This window comes from Orbilia oligospora, assembly GCF_000225545.1.
Source record: "Orbilia oligospora ATCC 24927 unplaced genomic scaffold scaffold00043, whole genome shotgun sequence".
NCBI classification, from domain to species: domain Eukaryota; kingdom Fungi; phylum Ascomycota; class Orbiliomycetes; order Orbiliales; family Orbiliaceae; genus Orbilia; species Orbilia oligospora.
Window position 1 is genome coordinate 1,476,397 of NW_011645600.1, and position 22,440 is coordinate 1,498,836.

The 22,440-nt window shown below is 44.6% G+C and overlaps 3 protein-coding genes across 3 annotated transcripts; 2 read left to right on the top strand and 1 right to left on the bottom strand.

Annotated features, from left to right (window-relative positions):
- Positions 1-8,809: 8,809 nt before the first annotated feature.
- AOL_s00043g441 (uncharacterized protein) lies at positions 8,810-9,115 on the bottom strand (the record flags this gene model as incomplete). The annotated part of the gene is made up of 1 exon (XM_011120927.1): positions 8,810-9,115. The coding sequence occupies one exon, from the start codon at positions 9,113-9,115 to the stop codon at positions 8,810-8,812; it is 306 nt and encodes a 101-aa protein (XP_011119229.1).
- Positions 9,116-13,594: 4,479 nt separating this feature from the next.
- AOL_s00043g442 (uncharacterized protein) lies at positions 13,595-14,788 on the top strand (the record flags this gene model as incomplete). Its single annotated transcript, XM_011120928.1, has 1 exon — positions 13,595-14,788. One exon carries the CDS (start codon positions 13,595-13,597, stop codon positions 14,786-14,788), a length of 1,194 nt encoding a protein of 397 aa, XP_011119230.1.
- A 3,244-nt stretch (positions 14,789-18,032) lies between these two features.
- On the top strand, positions 18,033-19,249 carry AOL_s00043g443 (uncharacterized protein; the record flags this gene model as incomplete). The annotated part of the gene is made up of 4 exons (XM_011120929.1): positions 18,033-18,260; positions 18,416-18,519; positions 18,654-18,902; positions 19,039-19,249. 4 exons carry the CDS (start codon positions 18,033-18,035, stop codon positions 19,247-19,249), a joined length of 792 nt encoding a protein of 263 aa, XP_011119231.1.
- Positions 19,250-22,440: the final 3,191 nt, after the last annotated feature.

Below are 22,440 nucleotides of genomic sequence, written 5' to 3' on the forward strand. Positions count from 1 at the left end.
GTAGATTGATAGACTCCGGGCGGAATTGCTTCAAAGGGGAGACAGGTGACTGAAGGGCTTCCAAAGAGGAAATAAATTTCAGGTCACGCCACGGGCGGAGGCCAATATTATTGAGTAACATTGCCGGACAAACTTAAACCACATACTCATTGGGACAACATACACGTCAGGAAGAAGGCTACTATAATGTTACGACGAAGATAGGGGGATAGTGCGGCCTCGTGGTTATGAATATGGCCTTGACGGAGAGGGGGGTGTGCGGGTCTAAACGGGGTTGTGCACCATCTTGGAAAGCGGACACAGACAATTGCAATCTCGGTGAGACCTTCTGTACCTTCTTCCCTTGCCATCTTGGAGAGCGTGGGCACAGATCCCGATAACTGGAACTCCGTTCCGGCGAGACGGCGGTGGTCCCTTATTCGCATGAACGCAGGGCGCACTTCGCCTACGAATCGGAACACCACCATACGCAAGCCCTTAAACATTCGCCTCACGGTCTATAGGTAAGTAGGACAGACCACAGTCCCTTTCCCATAAACACCAGTCACTAATATCCTCAAAATAACATGAAGTATCGTGAAGTATTGTGACTTCTATAGACGGGTGGTACCACAGGCGAGCAACGTCACCTGTTCACCTGACCGCCAAATTGCCTGATCGTCGGCGGCGTGCCCCGTCATCACTCTTCCAGCCACAGTTTCAGTCAGACTTTCCGCCTGGTGGGCGTAGATGGTAGTTCGCCGCATTGGGGTCTTCTGACCCTTCGTTCCTATTTTTGCCGTACTTTTGCCTCACCATCCTTCTTCCAAAGTCCCCATAGTGTCGTCGAAAACCCTCTGGAGCTCTGGGTATCACGGTGTCACCATCAAGGCTTCACCAAACCCGACTCGGGCGAGGGAATTGAACTTTTCCACCTGGCAGCGTGCGCTGGCGGGCTAGGGACCCGGCGGGCCCCGGTGGTATCTACACAATCTCATGGGAGACCGTGGCGCCGTAGTGGGAAATCTGAAAAATCGCATGTTTTCATTAGAATCGGTTTTCCCAACTCCCAAACGAGAGACAGGCCCGGGTATGTACCTGGGGGTTATAAAACGTTACGATATAGATTTTCCTTTTCCAGTCCTAGCCCCCAAGACGCAGGCCCACGATGCCAACGAAAGAAGAAGTTTTCACTGTCGATCACCGTTCGGATAAGCAGGACATCCTTTCATACTTAGCCGTTTTGTGGTTCCCCTTCTTTCTTTTTATTTTTTTATTTTTTATTTTTTATTTTTTTATTCGTTTTGGGGGTGGGCATGTTGAGACGACCAGGCTCTTTAAATTGTTTGTGGAGAATTTAGACATCGGAAACTTGTTTTCTCGATTTTTTGGTTCTCGGGCTGCAGATTTCGCCATTGGTAGGTATGACGGCCTGGGTAAAAATCCGGGGAAATGATTGACTACTTATGCATGCAAGATTTTCTATTTTTTATTTTTTTTTCTAACATACCTATTAATTTCATACCGTCCCCCATAGATAGAGATCGGAGAAGAAGGATGATGGAGATTTGGAGAAGGAAGCAGGTTGAGGAAATTTGGGAAGTGGACATGGCACAGACTTTTCACATTGACCTTTTCGCAGACGTCAGGCGACAATCTTATAAAATGTGTTGTTTTTGGTGCAACATGTCGTCGTCGACAGATTAACAGACCACTTCGAATCTTAGCTTAGGCTTCCTCACCTGGCCTGTACGGACTTCGAGTTCGCGGACTTTTGCCTTGAATTATCACCCACGAACAGGATTTCCACTCTTTTTAATCGCGATTTGCGCGTTACTTGGTCACGGGCTTTTGATTATTGTTATTATTTTAAACTTTTTTCATGCGCCATCGTATTAATGCGTATTACGGTGATCAAAGATGGAATGATATTCCGGCAAAATGACATATCATTTGATAGTCATCTTCATCCTCTTTTTTTGTTTAGAACTGATTTTTTTTCTCTCTCTCTCGCCGATTCGCATGGACCTGAAAAGTTCATAGCTGGTTTTTTCCCCCCCCTGCTCTGTACCACAGGTTAGACCAGTCTAGCCAATGCAATCGGGGGGGGTTTACCGATTCGCATTGGTTAGAGCGAACGAGAGAGAGAGAGAGAAATAATTGTTTGCATTCTCTGCACCAGCAGCATTCCTGTCGATATGTCGACTCCTTATTGGGACGGTCTGCGCTACGAAAACTACGATAAGTTGGGATATATTCGATTATCTTTTCGACGACGAAATCTAAGATAAACGTCCCATATGATGTATCTGTCTGCCGGTGAGCACATTTTTCTTTTTTTTGGGATTCGCCTATGTTAATTAATTATATCTCTACTATGTGCATTCCGTCTATCTCGGTACCATGCATATGCGACTCTCTCTCTCGCTCTCTCTCTTTTTTTTTTTTTGTTTAAAAAAAAAAAACTTGGAGTGTTATATTGATTAATTAGCCTGTCACCCCACTTTTGAGATATCAGAACCGCAATCGACGATTTTGATGCAGGCGAGGAAGGCGAATGAATGAAATCATTAAGCCTTCTTTTTTCTTTCAAGGTTAAAATGGAGCAACAACGGGGGGAAAAGGTCAGCAGGGACGGAAATCGAAGAAAAAAATAGAGTGCTTGCGAATCGTAAATGACCCCTCGCTTTTGGGTCCTTACATCGGTGAGGTATTTCTATAAACTGTTCTACCCTATGGGATCCCGTCGAGTTATTCTGTACTCTGGCCCCCTCATGCATGACGCAAGATGACTATGCAATGGAATAGAGAGAGAAGAGATGGCCTGATTCTTGGCCCCTTTTTTTCATCCCGCCTTGTTGCCTTTTCTTTCTCTTTCTAATTCGTCGTTTCTGGGTGGATGTGTCTATGTGGATGTGTGGATGTGTATGTAAGTATGTGGGTTTTATGTATGTATGTATGTATGTATGTATGTATGTATGTATGTATGTATGTATGTATGAGCGATCTCAGCCTGTTCGAGATATATATCTTTTTTTCTACCTTATTATTATTGTTTTATTTTTTTTGACCTTATGCCGGAACGGAATTAAAATTATGCAAAGTTCATGTCGAGTCCTTGACGAAGATGTGCATGCAAGTATGTCAGGAGACGGAGGATCCGATGCATGTGTGATATCGTGATCCTCGGCCTGAATACATAACCTAGTCGAGCGTACTGATTTGTAACTTCTTCATACGATGTTGATGTCCGAGAAAAAAGGTATTAATTCCTATTTTGAGTCAGCGATAAAAGAAGAGAAGAGAAAAGAAGAAAGAAAAAGGGCTTCTGCGACGGTCTAGACGTTCTCGGGCCGGAAGGGAAAGGGAAACCGAATTAATCTGATCAATTCAATTTTCAATTCAGTTTGAGAGAGAAGCGATTCGAAAGGGAAATGTGACGAAGAAGGTTACACAACACATGTAGGTTGCATATATTTCCATTCAGCCTACGGAGGCATGTGCAGCGGCATACGTAGTGGTGTTCACGATATTACGAAACATGCTGAACTGAAACCGAACATTGAACAGCAAGGTCAAGGGGTTTGTATAGATAGCGATTTGCAAAGGTACATGTATACTAGTAAGCGCAGCAATATGTGTGTATTGTCGCATTGGTTTTCCTGAGCAATTGTAAGCTAGAAGGTTGATATCCGATGATATGACCCGGTAGCTACAGGACTAGGTTTCGGTAGGGAATTAATATTCTCGATACCAAATGTCGACGTCAACGACAATGATATCAATTGTAATCGCACTCGTAGGATTCTTAATTTAATATATTGGGGAAGGTACCCAAGTACTCCAGTATAAATATATATAAAAAACACAGATGGAGGCATTTTATTTCCTTTTTTCGTCGGGCGTTTCCTTTGGGATCTTCGAATTCTATAAGGATCTGACATACTTGTTGATTTAAGAATGGGGCTGTTCCATGGTGGTTATGGTTTCATGGATATCTATTTGCCCAGCCTGGCCCTGTGGTTCGATTTCTTGACCCTTTTTTTTTTTTTTTTTTTTTTTTTTTCGAACTTTCGTATCTTGGAGCAGACTCGGGACGGCTAAAGCGGATCCGCCTATAACATGGTTATAATAAGCACGGCAACGTTTAAAAAACCATAGCTTGGACGAAGGTACGGCTTTCCGGTAGGGTTCGTCGATGCATGGGAAGGAAATCGCGGCATGGGAAAATTGAAAAAAAATAAAGTCATGATCGGGTTACGTCTTTGGTCTGTGTGTATGTATGTATGTATGTACTTAAGTATGTATACGCATTCTTTCTTTCTTTCTGGGTAGATATGACCCCATGGTGTCTCTAATGAGATCATTGTCGAGCTGACTTGCCGAGCTAAAAGCTCAAGCTAATTGGAAGCTATTTCGACCCTACGAAAACCGGATGAATTGCTTGCATAACACAGGTTACTTTGTATATTTAGAATAAGGAATTCTGACTGCAAAATATCGCAATCGCATGCTTATGCGCATTTCTCTTCCCTTCTTTCTCTCTCTATCTCTTTTTTTGTTTTTTGAGTCTTACGAAAATGCAAGTAGTAAAAAAATTTTAATTTTTTTTCTCTTTCTGATAGAACTGTCCTTTGACGGAAAGAGTTATTTCTTTGGCTGCTGATAGTGAAACTAAGTACCTTTAAAGCTCAGCTCTTGCGAAACTTACGTAAAAAACGGACGATTTCCTTCAGAAGAATAGTTAGTATAATCGAGATTTCGCCCAGAATATTGAGTTCCCGCGTTGCCGTAATAGCAGGTAGAGTGGTGCCATGAGTAATACAGCCGTGGGCATACGGATACTGGAATGAGTATAGGAAGGGAACTATGGAGCTTAGAGCTTCAAGATAGTGTCGAACTTCCAAGCTGTTACAAATAGGCATGTGGATAGTATCCTCTAAACAGCAAGTATTCCTCGAAATGAAATGCAGCTAGCGATGTCGGACAATGGCGGAGTAGAATGTGAAAATGAAGGCCTTCCCCGGGCAAGGGAAAAGGATCCCGCCGAAACCAAAGCGGGAAGTAGACGAAGGCTCGGAGCGAGCTGAGTTAGGTCTTGAAATTCCCAGCCTGCGGGATAGGCTTTCGAGGATGACCGCATTTCGTAGCTTCGGATTGGTTGGGAGGAGTACCCATGGGGACCTTGCTTGAAAGTCAATTATATAACGGAGGGGTGTCAAAGGTTTGAGAAAGATTGGAGCGGAAGGACTTCGGGCCCCGCATTTAGGTAACTTTACACAGCAGCCTGCAGGAATCAATGTTGGGAGAAAAAATTATAATCTGCGCGCTGCCGCAAGAGAAAAAAAAAAGGATGATACTAAAGTATGCAATGAGGGGTTGGAGTTGGTGTTGTTGCAGGAAGTTGGGGGTCGTTTCGTGCAACCTTTCGCTTGGTCCTTGCTTTGAAGCTATGGAGTCTGGAGTAACTAGCGTAGCTTGCTTCGTAGTTCGATGTGGGGGAACAAGGCCCCCCCGCAATTTAGCATTTTTAGTTGACACTTTTCGATCTAGATATGACCTTTCCTCGGTAGACGGCATCTACCTAGATGTTTTTGTTGAAGATGGTGTTTTGGAATTTCAACAAAAAGCTTTCTTGTCTCTATTACCGATTTGAAAGGGTTGATGTTGGTATATTTCCCCACGGGTCCAAATTGGGCATGCAGGGTAAAAGAAGAAAGGATGAGACATTCTGAAGAGGAATGTTATGGCGTAATCGGCGCCTCTGACGGGAGCGGGGAAGATATCCGTATGGTTGAGAAACAAAATACGGAGATGCATATCATTATCATGATTCATGATTCATGGCAACTTTCTGGCATACTTCGTTCAAATCACTGTATCATCATGATATATCCTATTTGCGATTCCGCTGACAGAACAAATCCCCAAGTCCTTAAGGACCCATGCCCTCCGATCATGAAGCGTCCTTTGTAGGATATGGGGGTCGATCAGACGACAGCCTTTTCTTTAATTTCAGAATTATCAGCCGTGGCGAAAATGGACCGCCTTCGTGGAGTCCCCTGCTCGTATTTTCATGCAGGTATCGATGGTTCGGGAAAGGATTTTAGGTTAGAAGCATCTATCAACCAATCTCTGGAAGCTTCGTAGACATCAGACGATTGGGAGGTGTGTCTATGAGGATATCATCGAACAAGGGTGGGGTTGGCAGGCAATTCATGCAAAGGGAGGGTATGCGCATAGGGAAATTACTTGAAGCGTTCAAGTTTCGATGGATAAAAGAGCTAAGACTTTTGGACCACAGGCAAGAACAGGTTCGAAGTCCAAGCCACAGTTTATCCTTATCGTTGGATTGCCATTGAGGGTCGTATCGAGTGGGTTAGGATAAACTTTCAACCAAGCATCGGGTAGGCGTTCGAGTGGGTATATTCGATCCCACATTAACCGAGGTGGTTCGAGCTCTTGCGATGCAGCTAAGAGGTTTCAAATTCCCTTCTTTGCCTGTCCAAACTGTCCAAACGCCACCCAAAGACCAGAATATTTTGGAAAGAAATGCGGAGACTCCACAGAGCTCTTCGAAGTCATTGACAATCCGCATGCATCGTTATTCGTCTGCTATATGCATCCTGTCAAGCGCTTCCAAAAGAAAATATTTAAAATTTTAAGCTTAAGGCGGTGGGTGTGGAGGCACAAGCCAAAAAAAAATAAAAAAAAGTCCAACTGATCACCGGACGGCATCGAGGGCCGTTCGTGGCCGTGTATTTCCCGTAGGCCCATGCGAGCACAATCTGTCGACTTTCCGAAGGAAGGCCTGTGATTTGGTACGAATTGGCAAATTGTTTCGGCACATCTTTAGAATTACCATTTCAATTCTCGTGAAATATCGTGGTTAGTGACGGAAAGAGGTTTAGTCGAAAGAAGAAAGGGTCCATGTGACCCCAAAAATTTTGTTAAACGTAAAACCCCCATTTATAGAAAGAGCTAAAAGCATGGAAACCCGATTTCTGGATGTGAACTTGAGCTCCAGCTTCCTGATCCTGGAGCTGCCCTGCGTTTCGGCATTCAACCGGCACTAATATGAACGAGCTGCTATATCCAAAACAGACATCGGGATTGGTCCAATATGAAGGGTTTAAAGTACCCGGCGTGGAGTACAAGAGAGAAAAAAACCAGAGGCCCTGCATGAGGATTGATTTCACAGGACCGCACGCTTTGCGACTCGGAAGGCTGGCGGTGCGAATTCTGCTCAGGGCCGCTACTGTGTACCGGGGTCCGTAGATCTGCCGACTTAACCGGGCGTTAGCATCCCGGGAACAGTACGATAAGACACAAACTTTTGACAAGTGGATCGCAACCATAAAACGCTTACAGGCGAAAGAATATTCGACAGATTTAGGCTAATGGTCATCCGCAATGGGCGGTTTTCTGATTACTGGATTACTGGGATACCATGATAACATGAATATTAAGAAGACCCGCTAATTGCGTGCTGGAAAATCGATTCACCGTTTGAGATGACGAGTCCGAAAAGAAAGTGTAGAGCATCGAAAATGTCCGTCCGTGGTGGATGGAATGTAGGCAAATTTAAGGTGACCGCTGGGTGTAGAAAAATCATTGACGGTTTGAACCTATTACCCTGCAGTTTACGTAAACGGCACACAAAAGTGAATGGCTATGCGAACCAGGGAAGTTGGTCTTGTTCGAAACCCCGGATTGCGGATCTTTGTATGCAAATAACCGTCTACAGGTATATTCGATGAATATAGGTTGAGGGGATCCGATGGACCAGTGCTCCCATCGACAAGGCAGGGCCTGAAACACGATACGGTGGTTTTTCGACTATCAGCTGTTCGAATTCAAAATTTTTTTGATTAGGCCTGGGAAATTCGCTCTTTTTCATGTGGCTGGAAGAATAGTTTTTCCGAGGGCTGATAACTGACACAGGCATCAGTTTGCTGGCAGACGGTTCGACTGTCGGAAAATAAACGGAACCTGCATCACCTATAATTGGTCGACCCTGTTCAACCAGCTTTTGGCTCCACGTGGGGAGGCAAGAACTGAGCAGAATGGTCGTCCTTCCTGGACGGTTCGAGGGCCGATAATCCGTCCACAGAATTTTTAAAGCTCGTATTGTAGCACGTAAGGCTTCGATAGAATGCATCGACAGGGCACGCTAATCTACCACCTTAGAAGTCCGAACCTGGAAAGCATTTTATTTTCTCCCCCAGTCTGCTTTAGCCGGTGCTTCCAGAAAAATCCTCTCTCCCTCGCTACACTGGCATCCCCGGAGCATGAAAGACCTAAGAAGTTAGCTTGGCTGGGTCCCTTCACGATCAATTATGAACCATCTATAACTTCGGTTCCGACGTACAATTGAAACCTGAGACGCTGGATCAATTGATGGTAATGCAAGTGCTACAGTGGCTAAACGGTTCGGATGTGATGCGCATACATAGTCCGCAGCGGACGAATGAAGATCGTAAGCCCGGACCATTCCAAGCTCGGTTATAAATGCAGTATTTCAGGACAAGACCCGCTTCGACTTGTCGGTGTTTGGGCTTTCCAGCGAATAACTGGGCACGGGCGAGTGTGCTGAGTTGGTCATAACTGTTGCTGAAAAGGCAATTGGATAAGTCCCGTTCCTCCCTCGCTTTAAGGACACTTACCACAGTACGGACACTGTACACAGTAAAGCCGCAAGGAAGGAGGCAGGTCTGACGTGGAGACAAACATACTTGGTAGGGCGAGCTTCTTGCATCGATTTCTAGCCGGCTTCGCTGGAAAATTAAGACGCAAACCCCCATGAACACTGATAACTCTAAGAATTTGGTTAAGGTCCATATATCAGGGAGATGTATGCATCGGTAAAAGCATTCGAGTTCGGCGGGAGCTGTTCCGTGTGGGACTTATGACGCTGAACTTCTGAGGCAAGTGTGCCTGCCATGGTGAAGATGTGCAAGGAGCATATTCCCTTGAGTCCCAAGAGTTGAGAAGCAGTTGTCCGTTTTGGTTTAGTGTCCCGAGCTTGCGAATCGCAAGATCCGGTCCAGGACAAGGGAGCTACCACATATGGGAAGCAGTGAGTTGGCGTTCTGTTCCTGCTTTCCTGAGAGATGAGACGCGTTTGAGCTGGCATCCCGTCGCAGAAAGATCGTGATGTCCATCTGTGTTCGATTACCTACATACTTAGATAGTATATTAGGAGGGCATCCATACATGTCTCGAGCAGAAGCCGCGATATGTATGGACAGCCCTTCAGCCTAACTCGTTAGCAAAAAAAGCGCCGGCGGATGTCCGCCTCGTCTCGCTCGGAAAGGTCGTGCATAACTACCTACTTCTGTATGGTGGTTATGAAAGGGGATGTGAAATTAATGAGGCCGCTGTGCATGTCATGTACATGTAGTCCGCCGTAAGTGACCCGTACCGACCGACTCCCGTTTCTTTTTTCCTTTTCATTCTCCCTTACCTATCCTTTCTAAGCAAGACAAAGAATTTCTTTTGCTGGCAAAGCAGGCCAGGTAGCACGAAAGGGGAAGGGTTTATTCTGGGACCTTAATCTACACAGCAGGCTGCATGTAGGAGAGAGAGAGAAAGAGAGACAGGCAGGAAAAGATCCAGGGTCCACATTGGCTGTCCGGTATATGCTGCTTGTTTCCGCCAACTTGGAGGTTTAATTGTGACAGTCAAGGTCGAAGGTGCATGAGCGAGAACGGATCGCGGACAGTAGCCAGGTCATCGAAATCATATTAATCAATCAGCTATGTTGAATCAAAGGAGAATTCTGGCGAGCACATAAGTTCTGGCATATTTCTCTCGATAGCAATTCTAAAGTCTCTCTTTCACTCCCCACGTTTGGCTGTCTGCTAGTCTGAACCGCTCACGTCTGCTGCTATACATACATACTACTCACTTATACATACATACACACTACTTATATCTGCCCGTACGGTATTTGCTTAATTATAATAATTGTTTTTTTGCCTTGCAGGCTGGTTTGAAAAGAGAGAAAGGTGTATCAGCGATTTTAATTTGCCTTCACCTGGTCAGCCCATAATCTCGCCCACCGGCCACCCCCATACTACATACATACATACACAGAGACATACATACATACACTCATACATACGTCTACAATATCGCACTTTTTTTTTATTCATTCTTTTGCCTTGCAGCGTGGGAGGCCGTGTATCCTGCAATATCACCCTGCATAGCTCTAGTTCTTTTTTCTGCTATTATAGCTTTGCACACTTAGCAGACTTAGGTGTGGCTTTTGTTCCTATATCACATCAAAAAGGCATCACCTGAACCACCACCACCATCACCCTTCAAGCTTTCAGACCACACCGGACCTTACCAAACTGGAGGTCGGCCTACAGCCTAAAAGCTATCTAACCTGACATACAAGTCGTAGCCGGTCCTGCCACCTCGATTTACTGGTAATTTGGGGAAAGTTGTACCAAGAAAAACAAAACCTAGTTTCGACTTTACAACGGGTTTTACAAAAGGTATTTAATATTGCAAGCCTTCCGCTCTATATGTACATGTATGGTGCACCTCATTGTTGCCTGCCTCTCTTCTCTTTCGGCGTCTTTTGTTCATTGCAATTGACTCCGATAGTAAACGGCGAAGTTCAGTGGTTTGCTGACTGTTCGTCGTCTATTGGTGGTTGAAGGTCATACATCCAGACATACATCCAGGCATACATACATACATCTATACTTGGATATACATAAACGGTGGTACTCCAGCACATACGTACATACATATTCCATACATCAGCTCAACTGCAACTGCAACTGGAGCTGGAGCTGGAACTGGAAACTCCGACTGGAACTGTGGAACTGTGGAACTGAAACCCTGCCGCATCTTTCTTCCTTTCCCCAGGCAAGGCATACCACTCGTCCGGACACTCCTTCGACATAATCCCGGGTCTTCCAACATCTCAACTAATTGCGACAAGTCACATACACATACAAACTTCGACAGGCCTCTCGTCTGACCAGGGATATCAAACACCTACGGCTAGGGAGCCCTCACGACTTTCATCATCAAACATACGGAGTCAGACCTTGACTAAGCGTCTACTGTCATCCTCGTCCTTTTTTGCCGATCCAGTATTCGATCTACGCTGTCTGCTCAGATTCTGGCAACCACCAAGCTGCAGCGGCCCACGATAACAAGAATTTCCGGTGCTCCACTGTTATTCTTGCCTGGATATACTCTGGTTACGTCGACTTAATACTACAATACGAGAGGAATATCTTTTTTGAACTTTCGAGGATCCAAGATATCAAGTTTCGAGTTATAATTTAAGCATATCTGGATTGCAAAGTTCAGATCTCCTGGAGTTTTAAGTATAAAACTTTATCACTAGGAACTCTGACTCGCACCAATTAACCTTGACTCTGGAAAGATTATTTTTCCGTGTTCGAATTTACACTCGCAGCCGCCAAAGCCCGAGTAAATATTATTGGAATCCTCAACACTGTAAAGTATACGACAGCATCCTAGCAACATTGTCGGTTTAGGAAATAAGTCTTCAACACCAATTCCGATTTTGATACTTTTTTTTTCGACTTGTTTCTTTTCCAAGAAATCTTTTGCGGGGTACTGCATAATAATTTCTTCTTCTTTTCTTTTCTGATCCCCCCAAAGTCGACCATTTCTAAAGCTGTATGTATGTATGCACTTGCTTCCTGCCATAGTGACATGGCGTTTGTCCGTGATCTTAAAATCTCTCGCTTTATCCGAGCCTATCCCCACTAACAAAAGCCGTCTAACAGAGCCGGGAAACGAAGTTTCGCAAGCAGGATCAATTAGAGCAATTCTTATTGAATCAGGAAGTCGGATTTGAGATCTGACCAGGTTACTTTTCCCCACGAAAAGAATCAAGCTTAGGTAGGCCTTTCTCTATTTTCCGCATCTTCAAGGGTGTTAGTGTGTGCGCGATCCTGCAAATATACATCATCGTCCCATCATCCGAAACGAATCTGTCACTGTCGTGGTTGGTATTCGGTTCGGGGGAACAGCGAGAGCCAGCGGAAAAGGGCACTAAGCCCGGGTTTCTGTTTCTGGCGGCACTCTCGCTGTCTTTAGGGAGGAAGGAAAAAAAAAAGACTAGTTAGCGGAGCCCAGTGTACAGCACGAGAAACATATGCGTCCAAACTGCTTCTGCTTCGTCCGTCTAGGACTAATCGGAAAGGTTAATGTCAAAAGCAAAGCAGAGGGTGTGTTATATGATTTCGGCGGTGAATTGGGAATGTTTCCTTTTTCCTTCCCCTCCCCTCCCCTTTGCAGTGTCCAAAATATCACAAGCCAGGCCAGGAACATTGACACCCACCCACATCCCACACCCATTAATTTACAGCCGAAGAGAAGCTGAAAGCTGACTGTGTTTTTTTCCGCTCATGTGCTGCAGCCTTCAAGGAAGCCCAGGTAGTAGTAGCGCATTGCCCGGGCTCTACCTGTCTGGTTTTATTCGATTGCATTGTACTGGGTAGGGATCTCTCTGTCTGGGGATTTTCGGACCACACCACCACCCGCCGGACCACACCTTGAGTCTTAGGACAAGTCAGTACAGTGCCTGCCCGACCGACCGACCGCATTTATACTACTGGTCTCCCTCACTCTTACCCCAGACTTCGCCCATATCATAGCCTCTATCTATCTCTCTCTCTTTCTCTCTTCTATTTCTTCCTCTCTTCCTCTCTCACATACATACAAACATACATACTCTTGTCTATTTTATATATAAGTAATACTTATATATATCATCAGCATCAGCATTAGCATCATCGGCATCAGAAACAACATCGTCGTCGGCATTGATCATAGTCCAGTCCTCGACAAATATCTGTCCTGGCCCCTCTTACGGAATAAGATATTATCGACTACCACCCCCCAGCTAGTATCTTCGATACTTGATAAGCGACTACTCCTATTACGCACCTAAAGGTACCAATTCCTACGACAGCCTTGTCACATTGCGTTTTGCGCAACCATTCCACTGCAACTTCCACATCACATCACATCACATATCGCACTTTCTGGCCAGCCTTCTCGACCGGCTCTCCTGTCCGCCCTATTTTTCCTCTTCCGACACTTTCAAAAACCAAAAGAGTATGTAGGTCTTTACGTTCTCCATATCACGGACCACCTGGGATAAAGAATGGTGGTTCAATCAACCCAAAATTTCTACATTCCTCGTTTCCAGCCGTCGCATATCAGGCTACCCCCCCTTCAACATAGTGTCACGAACAACTCATATTTATTTATTTTAAGATATCATATAAGAAAAGATATGATCATGTCCTGATGGAGACTCAGAAGGCTAATACATTTAAAATTTTATCTCTTACAGATTCTTTTCTCTCTTTGTGGAACCTACTTGAGTGAGCCTTCTCGACTCATACTGTTCGCGATCACAAGGCCTTCCCTTGACCATACCTAACCCACCACTCCAACCCCTCAACAAGCTCCTTGACAAGTGCTTCATAGCACATCCGGCAAAGTGGCTTCCCTTTTGACTCCTCCTTTCAACGGCGCTACCAGCCGTCATGTGGATAGCTCTTTCGTGGCTTCCTTAACAGTGCCCGAAAAAGCGTCGTCCTGCGTCATGAGCGTCCATCATCGAAATGCCTCGTTAACACCCCCAGACTCGCCAGCAACGGCGTCGTCACCCGAATACTCTTCTTCCAGCAGAAGGTCTAGCTCGAGAAGTAGCTTTTCCTCAGCAGACTCGACCTCCAGCAATGCTCACCCTGCTGCCTCTCACCCTTCAGCCGACATGGAAGGGCCCTGTCCTACCGTCCGCTTCGCATCCCAGACCTCCAACCCGACTGAGGATCCGACAACCACCTATGACATCTTCAAGATGCCACCGACTAGAGCCCTACAGCTCTTAGCAAGGTCGATGGAGTTCTTGGTTTCGTGTACTCCCGAGTCGAAATTCCAACCTCCAGCGAAACCATCATCGACCTTCCCAAATATCGCATCGAATCCTTCTTGGGTTAACCCATCCCCCGGACACCAATCCCCTGTCGTCTCTCCACCTTCGCAATCCACATCCCCCGAGAAATCGGAACCAGGGTTCGCATTCAACACAACATGTGTCGATAACATTGACGGAGTTTCAGTAAGGAGAAAGGCTGTGTCGCACGCCGACTCCGGGGTGCCGTTCTCGCCTTCGCCGCAACCCCTGAACAGCCCTGATGACCGCTTCACCGGAAAAGTTATTGCTGAAGGTGTCGAAGCTATGGACAATATGACACAGTACTCGACAATAACCAGGAAGTTCTGGTCGAAGACGGCGCCACCAATCAGCGTTGAGGATTATCTTTTCCGAATCCATCGCTACTGTCCTCTGTCGACCTCCGTCTACCTAGCTGCCGGTCTCTTCCTTCACCGCTTAGCCATCAAGGACAACATCCTCCCGATCACCACCCTTAGTGTTCACCGTGCTTTGGTCGCTGCCCTACGGGTTGCTGCCAAGTCGATCGAAGACTGCACCCACTCACAGAAGCTGTTTGCTAAAGTTTCTGGTCTCAGCGAAGTCGAGCTATCAAAACTGGAAGTTAGTTTCTGCTTTTTGACCGGCTTTGACTTGAACGTCAACGAAGCCATGCTACGAAAGCAAGCCGAAGTCTTGAGGAGACAGGCCGAGATGCAAATTAAGGTTGGAACTGCTGGCTTGATGAAGCGTGGCAGACTGGCCATGAACGATGAGGGTGATCTAATTGTCCGCGAACGCAGCCGAAGCCGCGTTCGAGGCAAGAGCCCAGCCCCCCGAAAGGTCATGATTGATGTTTAAGCGATTCTATCGATAATATACAGCATTTATTATCACATTCCCAGACCGACTTGCATTTATCCGAATAATATTCAGCGTCTTCTATTCTTACGCCTTTCGCCATCCTTAACCACTATTCTTCACAAGCCGGTTTATCATCCCACTTTTTTTTTTTCCCCTTCCTTTTCCGCTTCTTCGATTCAGAATGCATTTTCCACAAAGAGCCATCCCTTTTTTTTTTTTTTCGATCGAAGAATATCCCAGATAGAACAGCGGGTTTTTGGACGCATTGTCATCACTTTTGCAACACCTTTTAGATTTCTACGACCACTTACTCTTCCCTTTGTACAAACTTTTTGTTCGACTTTTACTTCGACCTTCGAGCACTTGCCATCGACATCTTCTTTTTTTATATCTTTATTTTTTTATATTTTTTTATTATCTTTCTGAGCAACTGGGATAAATTAGCAAGAGGGGCGTTATTTGGGAAAGATACCTCGATTTTCTACTTGTTTTTTTTTTTTTTTTTCCCTCGTCGAGCATGTTTCATGTTGCCAGCGATGTTTCCGGTCACCACAATCACCATTGAGCGCTCGCTATTTCTAATCATCGGTTTGTCTGGGACAGAGAGCTCATTAGCTCGATCGCCAGGCATCTTCAATTCTAGTTTATGATTTATCCTGCAATTGAGTTTTTTTTTTACTACTGGGAAGGGGGAGGGAATGTCTCACAAACCCCAACGGAGAGGATATCGGAGAACACCAAGGGTCTACGGGCTTTCTTTTGTGTGTCCCTTTTGCTTGTTTCTTGTTTAGCTAGCAAAAATAATGTACATGTAGATGTATTTCAGCGTCATGTAATTAGCAGACTTCCATCCGCAAGGGAAGAAAGAAAGACAGACAGACAGAAAGAAGAAGAAGAATGGAAAGCCTACGCTGGCTAAAACAATACAAGGATTAACAAAAAAAAAAAAACAATTGTTCCCCAACTAAATTAACTGTGATCGAACTATATTTGCGGTGACAGTTCTTCTTTTTTGTTTTCTTCTTCATGGAGAGAGCAGAGCAGAGCCAACATTTTGTTTCAAGGCGTATACGTAGACACATGGGATTACCCTTACCAGGTACATACCTATTTTGTTTCTTTCAACGTTCTACGATATCATTAGCTCCTAATAGGTACCTAGCTTTAAGCGTGGGGAAATATTATAATGTTGGAGGTTGCAAGTTAATTGTATTGCAATTGTTGGCGACCGACCAGCAATCCCATGGCCATGGTCCTGTTAAGTGCAAGTAAAAGCAAAGGCAAAGGCAAAGCAAAGCAGAGCATGTCAATTGCAAGGTAAGGCCGCAGGTACCGACGCCGGCCGGCCAATTGAAGCTGCGATCGAACAATTTGGGGTCGAATTTGGTATTAATATTATTCACCCCACAGATTTTGCAGAGTACGTACGTACGTACTTACATTAGCATGCAGAATACCAGAATTGAATTGAATACAAGAAAATGCAAATGCATCTTTCACATGTTTAAGATTTTGGTTTCTGTTTGAAGTAGATTTAGATTTTTTTTTTTTTTTTTTAAACTCCACAACGTATCGGGTTTTAATTCGTCAATTGTATGCAATGGGCGACTAGTTTTTTGGGCGCCGATGTGGTTCACGTGTAGAGGGAGGTAGGAGGTAGTCATGAGGTGTGGACAATACATACATACTTCATACTTACATACTTACATACTTACATACTTACTTACATACATGCACACCGTACTTGACTTGACTTTACGTTATTTTGGAATCAGAATCTGATTTCAATTTTTTTTTTTAATAAAGAAAAAAAGAAAGGAAAACTGGGTATTGTGAGCATGCAAATGCAAGCAGGTAAGTAAGTATAGTATCGCAATGTATGTATGTATGTCTGCCTGTCTGTCTGTCTGTCGGCGAGTCTGGACTTACCTACTTACCTGTGTATGTAATGTACTGCACTGTACTGTATGAACAGGCAGGCAGGCAGGCTACGTATCCGGTGAATTAACTCCCACATCTACCTTAGTAAGTAATCGATTCTCGGGGAGGAAAAGAGGGGGGGAGGCGACAGGCGCAGAGCTAATGTAGAGTCGCATTGACACCTGGTTCGGCTAAGGTGCCTCCATCGAGGTGGTAGCAGCTGTGGTTGCGCAAGGCCGTGGAAGAGAAACTAAAATAGAATTAAAGAGGAATCCAAGGGAGGAAGATATCAATTGATCAAAACGGTATCGAATGTAACGTGAAGTATTCAAACCGGTTCCCCTGCAGATTTGAATCCAACATTAATATTAATATTGTAAGGCAAAAAGTCCAACGGACCGGACCACGAGACTCCACATGTACGGTAGTATGTATGCTTCGAATTATAATCCTGGCTTGGGTTATAATTGATCAAACTCTGGGTCTTCGAGAAGAGTTCTCTTTTCCCGCAACATGATTAGCATCCTGACTGACTGACTTACTTACTTACTTGCCCACTTAGGTATGTACGTACTCACTATACTTTTTTTTTTTTTACTGAATTCGCCTCGTTTTAATTATAATTACAACTGTAACCTTGTACTTCCTTGTACGGGCCGGTGTTTCTTGAGCTGTTGGCACCGGGTTTGCCAGTTTCCTGTGTCCGATATCCCCATTGCATTGACACTTACACACTTTCTCACCGGCATACCGACGTAGACAATCGAATCCTGCACGGCTAACTCGCAGACTAGTCCTGTATACTGTCCTGTACGGTCCTGTACGGTCCTGTACTCCACCATACCAGACACGAGACAGACTGCATCCGTCCCGATACCCGATTGGCAGGGGCAGCTTTGCATTGCAATCGCACCTGTTAATTCTGTTTTCAGGTTGTACTTGCAGAACGACCACGACAACTCAACACGTCGAAATCTCCCGCGCCTGCAAATTTAGCACAGCTCAGCATCGCACGAAAAGGACAGAAATCAGAAAGCAGATCATAAACAAAAGAAAAACGAAGAGAGCGCTCTCTGGCTCGAGCTCGAGGGGTTCCTGCGCCGGACTGTTCCTTGGCCTGTCCTGTCAAAGGGCTAGCTAGCTAGCTAGCTACCTCTCCTCCTAGGTCGCCACCTAGCTTCCGTCGACGTCGACCTGGTACCCCCGCGCCTTCCGGCCTAATTGGGGGGGTTGGCATATGACCATTTGAAGCCAAAAAAAAAAAAAAAAAATTTTGAATAAAAAATTTTCTTGAAGGAAAAGATAAAAATAAAAATAAAAAATGAAAGCATTCGCCGCTTCCATTGTCCTGCTGACCGCCGTTCTTCCATCTATCATCCTCGGCGAGGTAGTCTTCACCAGTCCGGTGTCCGGAAATTCTTTCAAGTATACAGCTGGCGAGGTCGGAATCGCCCTAACAGTGAGATGGAAGGATGACGAAGAGGATCCTGTAGTCCCGACGAATGGGTTATTCACGTTGGATCTATGCACAGGCAGTAATGATCAGATCGTACGTTTTCGACTCAATTGGATACTTTGTCCTCTTCTTTTTTTGGGTCTTCCCCTCCCCTCCCCTTCCTTTCGTGCATTACAGCCATACATACGTACATAGGGGTATGAAACGGCCGGCCGGGTCTTTCTAATGCAATATTTCGCACGCTGCAGTTTCCACTTATCACGCTGGGAACCCCCGGTATGGCATTCAGCACGGCCAATGGACTTCTTGCGGTTACGATTCCACCTGGTATTGCAGGAGACGGTCCGTACTAGTACGTAAACCTACTCACGTTTTTTCCCCACCTCTTTCCCTTATCATATATCACAATTACCGGGTACCTGGTATTGTTTTTTTTGCTTGACAGATCTGTCTTATACCGACATTTGAATCAAAAAACAAATCTAGCTTCCTTCGGGTTACGTGGACAACAATCGACGGTACCGTTATCAATTGGTCTGATAGATTCGAATTGGAGGGTATGCTGGGGATATTCTCCCCTGCCATGATAACTGCGAATCAAGCAGCTGGGTCTGATAAACCGGATGCGGTACATCCTCAAAAGGCGGCGCCGGTGCCGGATCCTAATGGTGGCGAATTCGGGGTGCCCTATGGCGAACAGACTGGAGATATCAGATATGCGCCTATGCAGCCAAGGTATGGTTTTTTTTCTTTCTTTGGCATCTTTCCCAAATCTGTATATTCGTGAGGATTCTATTCGTCAAAAAGTCTTGCATGATAAGCTGATTGGATATCTTTGCATCTTATTTTTTTTGGTGTTCGTTATGTATAGACCTGGTTCAACCATCACCGCAAAGAATATGAAACGCTTGAATCCTACAAGCGCATATACGGTTTTCACGACAAAAGGTGGTGCGCCAAAGGTTGCCACGACGGTTACGCAGGCGAGGACTTACGCGCAGACTACCGTTGTCAATGAGGCGGCTCCGGCTCCCATGCCGGATGAGGCTATGGAAAGGTTCCTTAACCGCTGGAAGGATTAAATCATCTGGCCGAAATATCCACCATTCCCTATTCATACTTGATGGAGGGGGGATATTTAAGGGGATTTCTGGCTCCCGTCTCGAGTTGAAGTCTTCAATGATCGACAATAAATAGAGGCGCTAGAGTTGTAAGAGTGGAGACGGGGATATGTGCGGGAATTAATATTTTTTTTGTCTGGACAATATTTGAGACTAGGAGGACTTGGGGGATCTTATTGGATAGGTAGTATTTACTTTGCGTCTTTTTTTTTTTTTTTCTCGCTCGTTGATTTGAGCTTGAATTCTTTGCATTAGCCTATACATAAATGCCATAAGCTCTGTAGTGTAGTTGATTACCCAAGCTAGAAGTGCTTAGCAGTGTACTATACCCGATATTGAACCCTCCAACAGTAGCAACACAAGTGATTAGGTCCTTTTGAAGAATTTAGGTGGGAATTTATGTGATAGTCTTGTGACCTTTGCTAGATACATCGATATGTCATGGGAAATGTTCATTATTAGAAGGAGTTATGAATGTCTTGAATCGAAATGTATACCCTCCCTTTAGAGATATGTGCTGGCGAAGATCTACTGTGTAACCATGTGAGATTTGATTCATGGGTTCTAGCTGATATATGAAAATATTTTTTATTTTGGGATGCGGGGGAGGTCATATATTGGGGATCTGGTCTATTGGAGACAATATTGTGACACTCGAGCTGACGGAACTTGTGACTTGGATTGTTTTGACTGTATGGTCTACGGCCTTAGACTATCAGACTTGAGGCGTTATCGATCTGACTACTTTGTCAGATCTCTCTATTACTGGATTAGATTATATGACCTTTTCGTAAGTGGAATTCTTTTTCTTCTTCCCTCCTTTCGAACAAGAACCGAGAATGCAATTTCTATAAGCCCCTGAGTAGAGTAATGACTCTAGACTTTTTCAAAGTAGATATGGCTTAAGCTTTAAGAATTCAGTATATAGTAAGGCTCTTATTTCTATAAGATAGGATTTTTTATCTTTTATGAGAATATTCATTCTTGATTTGTTAGAAAGCTTTAAAAGCATACTAGCGGATGAAATCTGATAGTTTTATGATACATCAGCTATGATACGATGAATCTACCAAAACGGCTATATACTGGAGTTTCATACAAATCGCCCTTGGATCTGGGACCACGGCTTTACTCGGTACTACACCGAATACGTACGTCCGAAATGGAGAATAACTTTGCACTGCAGTATTTCCCTCTGGTTCCCAGATTCTCATGATCCTTCATATGTAGATATGTGCACGGGCTACACTGTCGGGAGTTGGTTAAACGCGTGGATTTAACATCTCGTAGATATCTATTTACAACAGCGGTATCTTGAAAATAGGTATATACCTATAGACCACTACTCGTTTTAAGTTTCTTGAAAAAAAACACTCATTTTAAGGCAGCGTACTGTTGTTACAATGGCGCTGTTACATATGTGGATTCCACCTTCAACGATTTAGATATTGGCTTTTTTTATATTTTAAAATTTTTTTATTCTAGTCCATTTCAACGTCGTATCAAATGCAACAAGACTTCAACACCGCCCGTCCTACCTGACCACCGAAGTTTCCCCGTTAATTAGCCGTTTGATTTGGCTCCCCGGGGTAAAAACCAACCTTCACTCCTCCGGGGCATCCGCCGGGAGGGTGTGTGTGTGTGTATGCGTAATATATACGCTTTTCCAGCGGGAAAAAAAAAGTGGTTTTTACATGCGACCTTACCCGGTTGGACGACACGGAATGGTACGGAGAGTATATACACATATGCTTTATAACGTAATCTTAGGTAGCTTCCATGTCAGTCATATGTATGTAAGTAAGTACCGTGTATTCCTACCCGCTTGTTTCTGACGGAATATACCGGTATCAGAAACACACACTAGCGATCTTTTACTCCATTGATAACTAGGTGGGCCCGATTGGATGGAAAAGGATAGAAGTCCGGCTATTGGTTAGTTAGTTAAGTTGGTTAGATACCGCCGTTGGTGATACGCACTAGTTGGTAAAGAGTATGCTTACTAGATATGTACTAAGTAAGTACTTAAGAAGTATTTGCTTGTGAAAGAAGTAACTCAAGCTAGTAATTTTTTTGGAATGGAAGTCAAAAATTAAACATGTGGTTCTCTCAAGTTGTGAAGCCGTGGTTAAGATCCGATCTTTGGATCAAGTCTAGCACCAAAAAAAAAGTCCGGAATGCAGGTTAAACCTACTAGAGCGAGCGGACAACCTTGTTTAGGTATTTCTTTTCGGTAGAATTCACGCCGTTGATATACGTAAAGTACACATGTCCATTCCATGCATGAATTCCTTGGGGTTTGCCGCCGAAGAACCCTCGAGGCGGGTTTGGAGAAACAGCGAGCCGTGTCGATGCATCATGCTAGGTACATATTTTAGAAATTTAAACTGAATAGGTAGCTAGTATTGCATCTGACCGGGCTTAAAGAGGATCGAGATTTGGCTTTTTCTTCTTCTCGGTTTCGCATTTGGTGGAGTTGGTGGATTGCAATTTTTTTCCAAGATCTGGAGACCCCTGGGAGAGAGACGTCATTTGCAGGGTGAGATGTGGGAGATTGGATCATGGACTGTTCTGTTCCTTGTTGGATTTTATAGTTGCATGATGCAGCCGATGCAATCTTGCGCGATAATCGATAAGTTAACTATGAGTGAATTCATGAATTGTACCATCGACTAGCACTCCGGTGTCATACTCGGGCCATCATGCGAATAACTAGCCCGAGGCGTTAGCTCAAGTCCTCGAGGAACCAAAAGTCGTAATATTTCCCGATACCACCAAGCTCAGCCAAGACTATTAGTATTGCTTTCTTGGTATTTAACAAACTGTGGCGTCACAGTTCCTAAATGTTGGTTGACAATGCGAAAGTGATGACATCATTGGGAGGCGGGCAAAGCCACAACCCTGCTTTTGATCAACTACCACACACAACAACACAGTATAGTATCGACGTCAGGGTCCAAACCACATGGCCAATATTAATCCGGGGACGTCATGTAAGGACCCTTTTTTTTTAATAATAAAAATACGTTTTATTGGTTTACGAGATAACCGGTCTATGTCGTCAAGTCGGTCATGCTAAGTGGATAATAATCTGGGGGAAGGGTCTGGTCCGAGCTTGTATTAATATTATAGAAGATCGTTCCTTGTTGGTT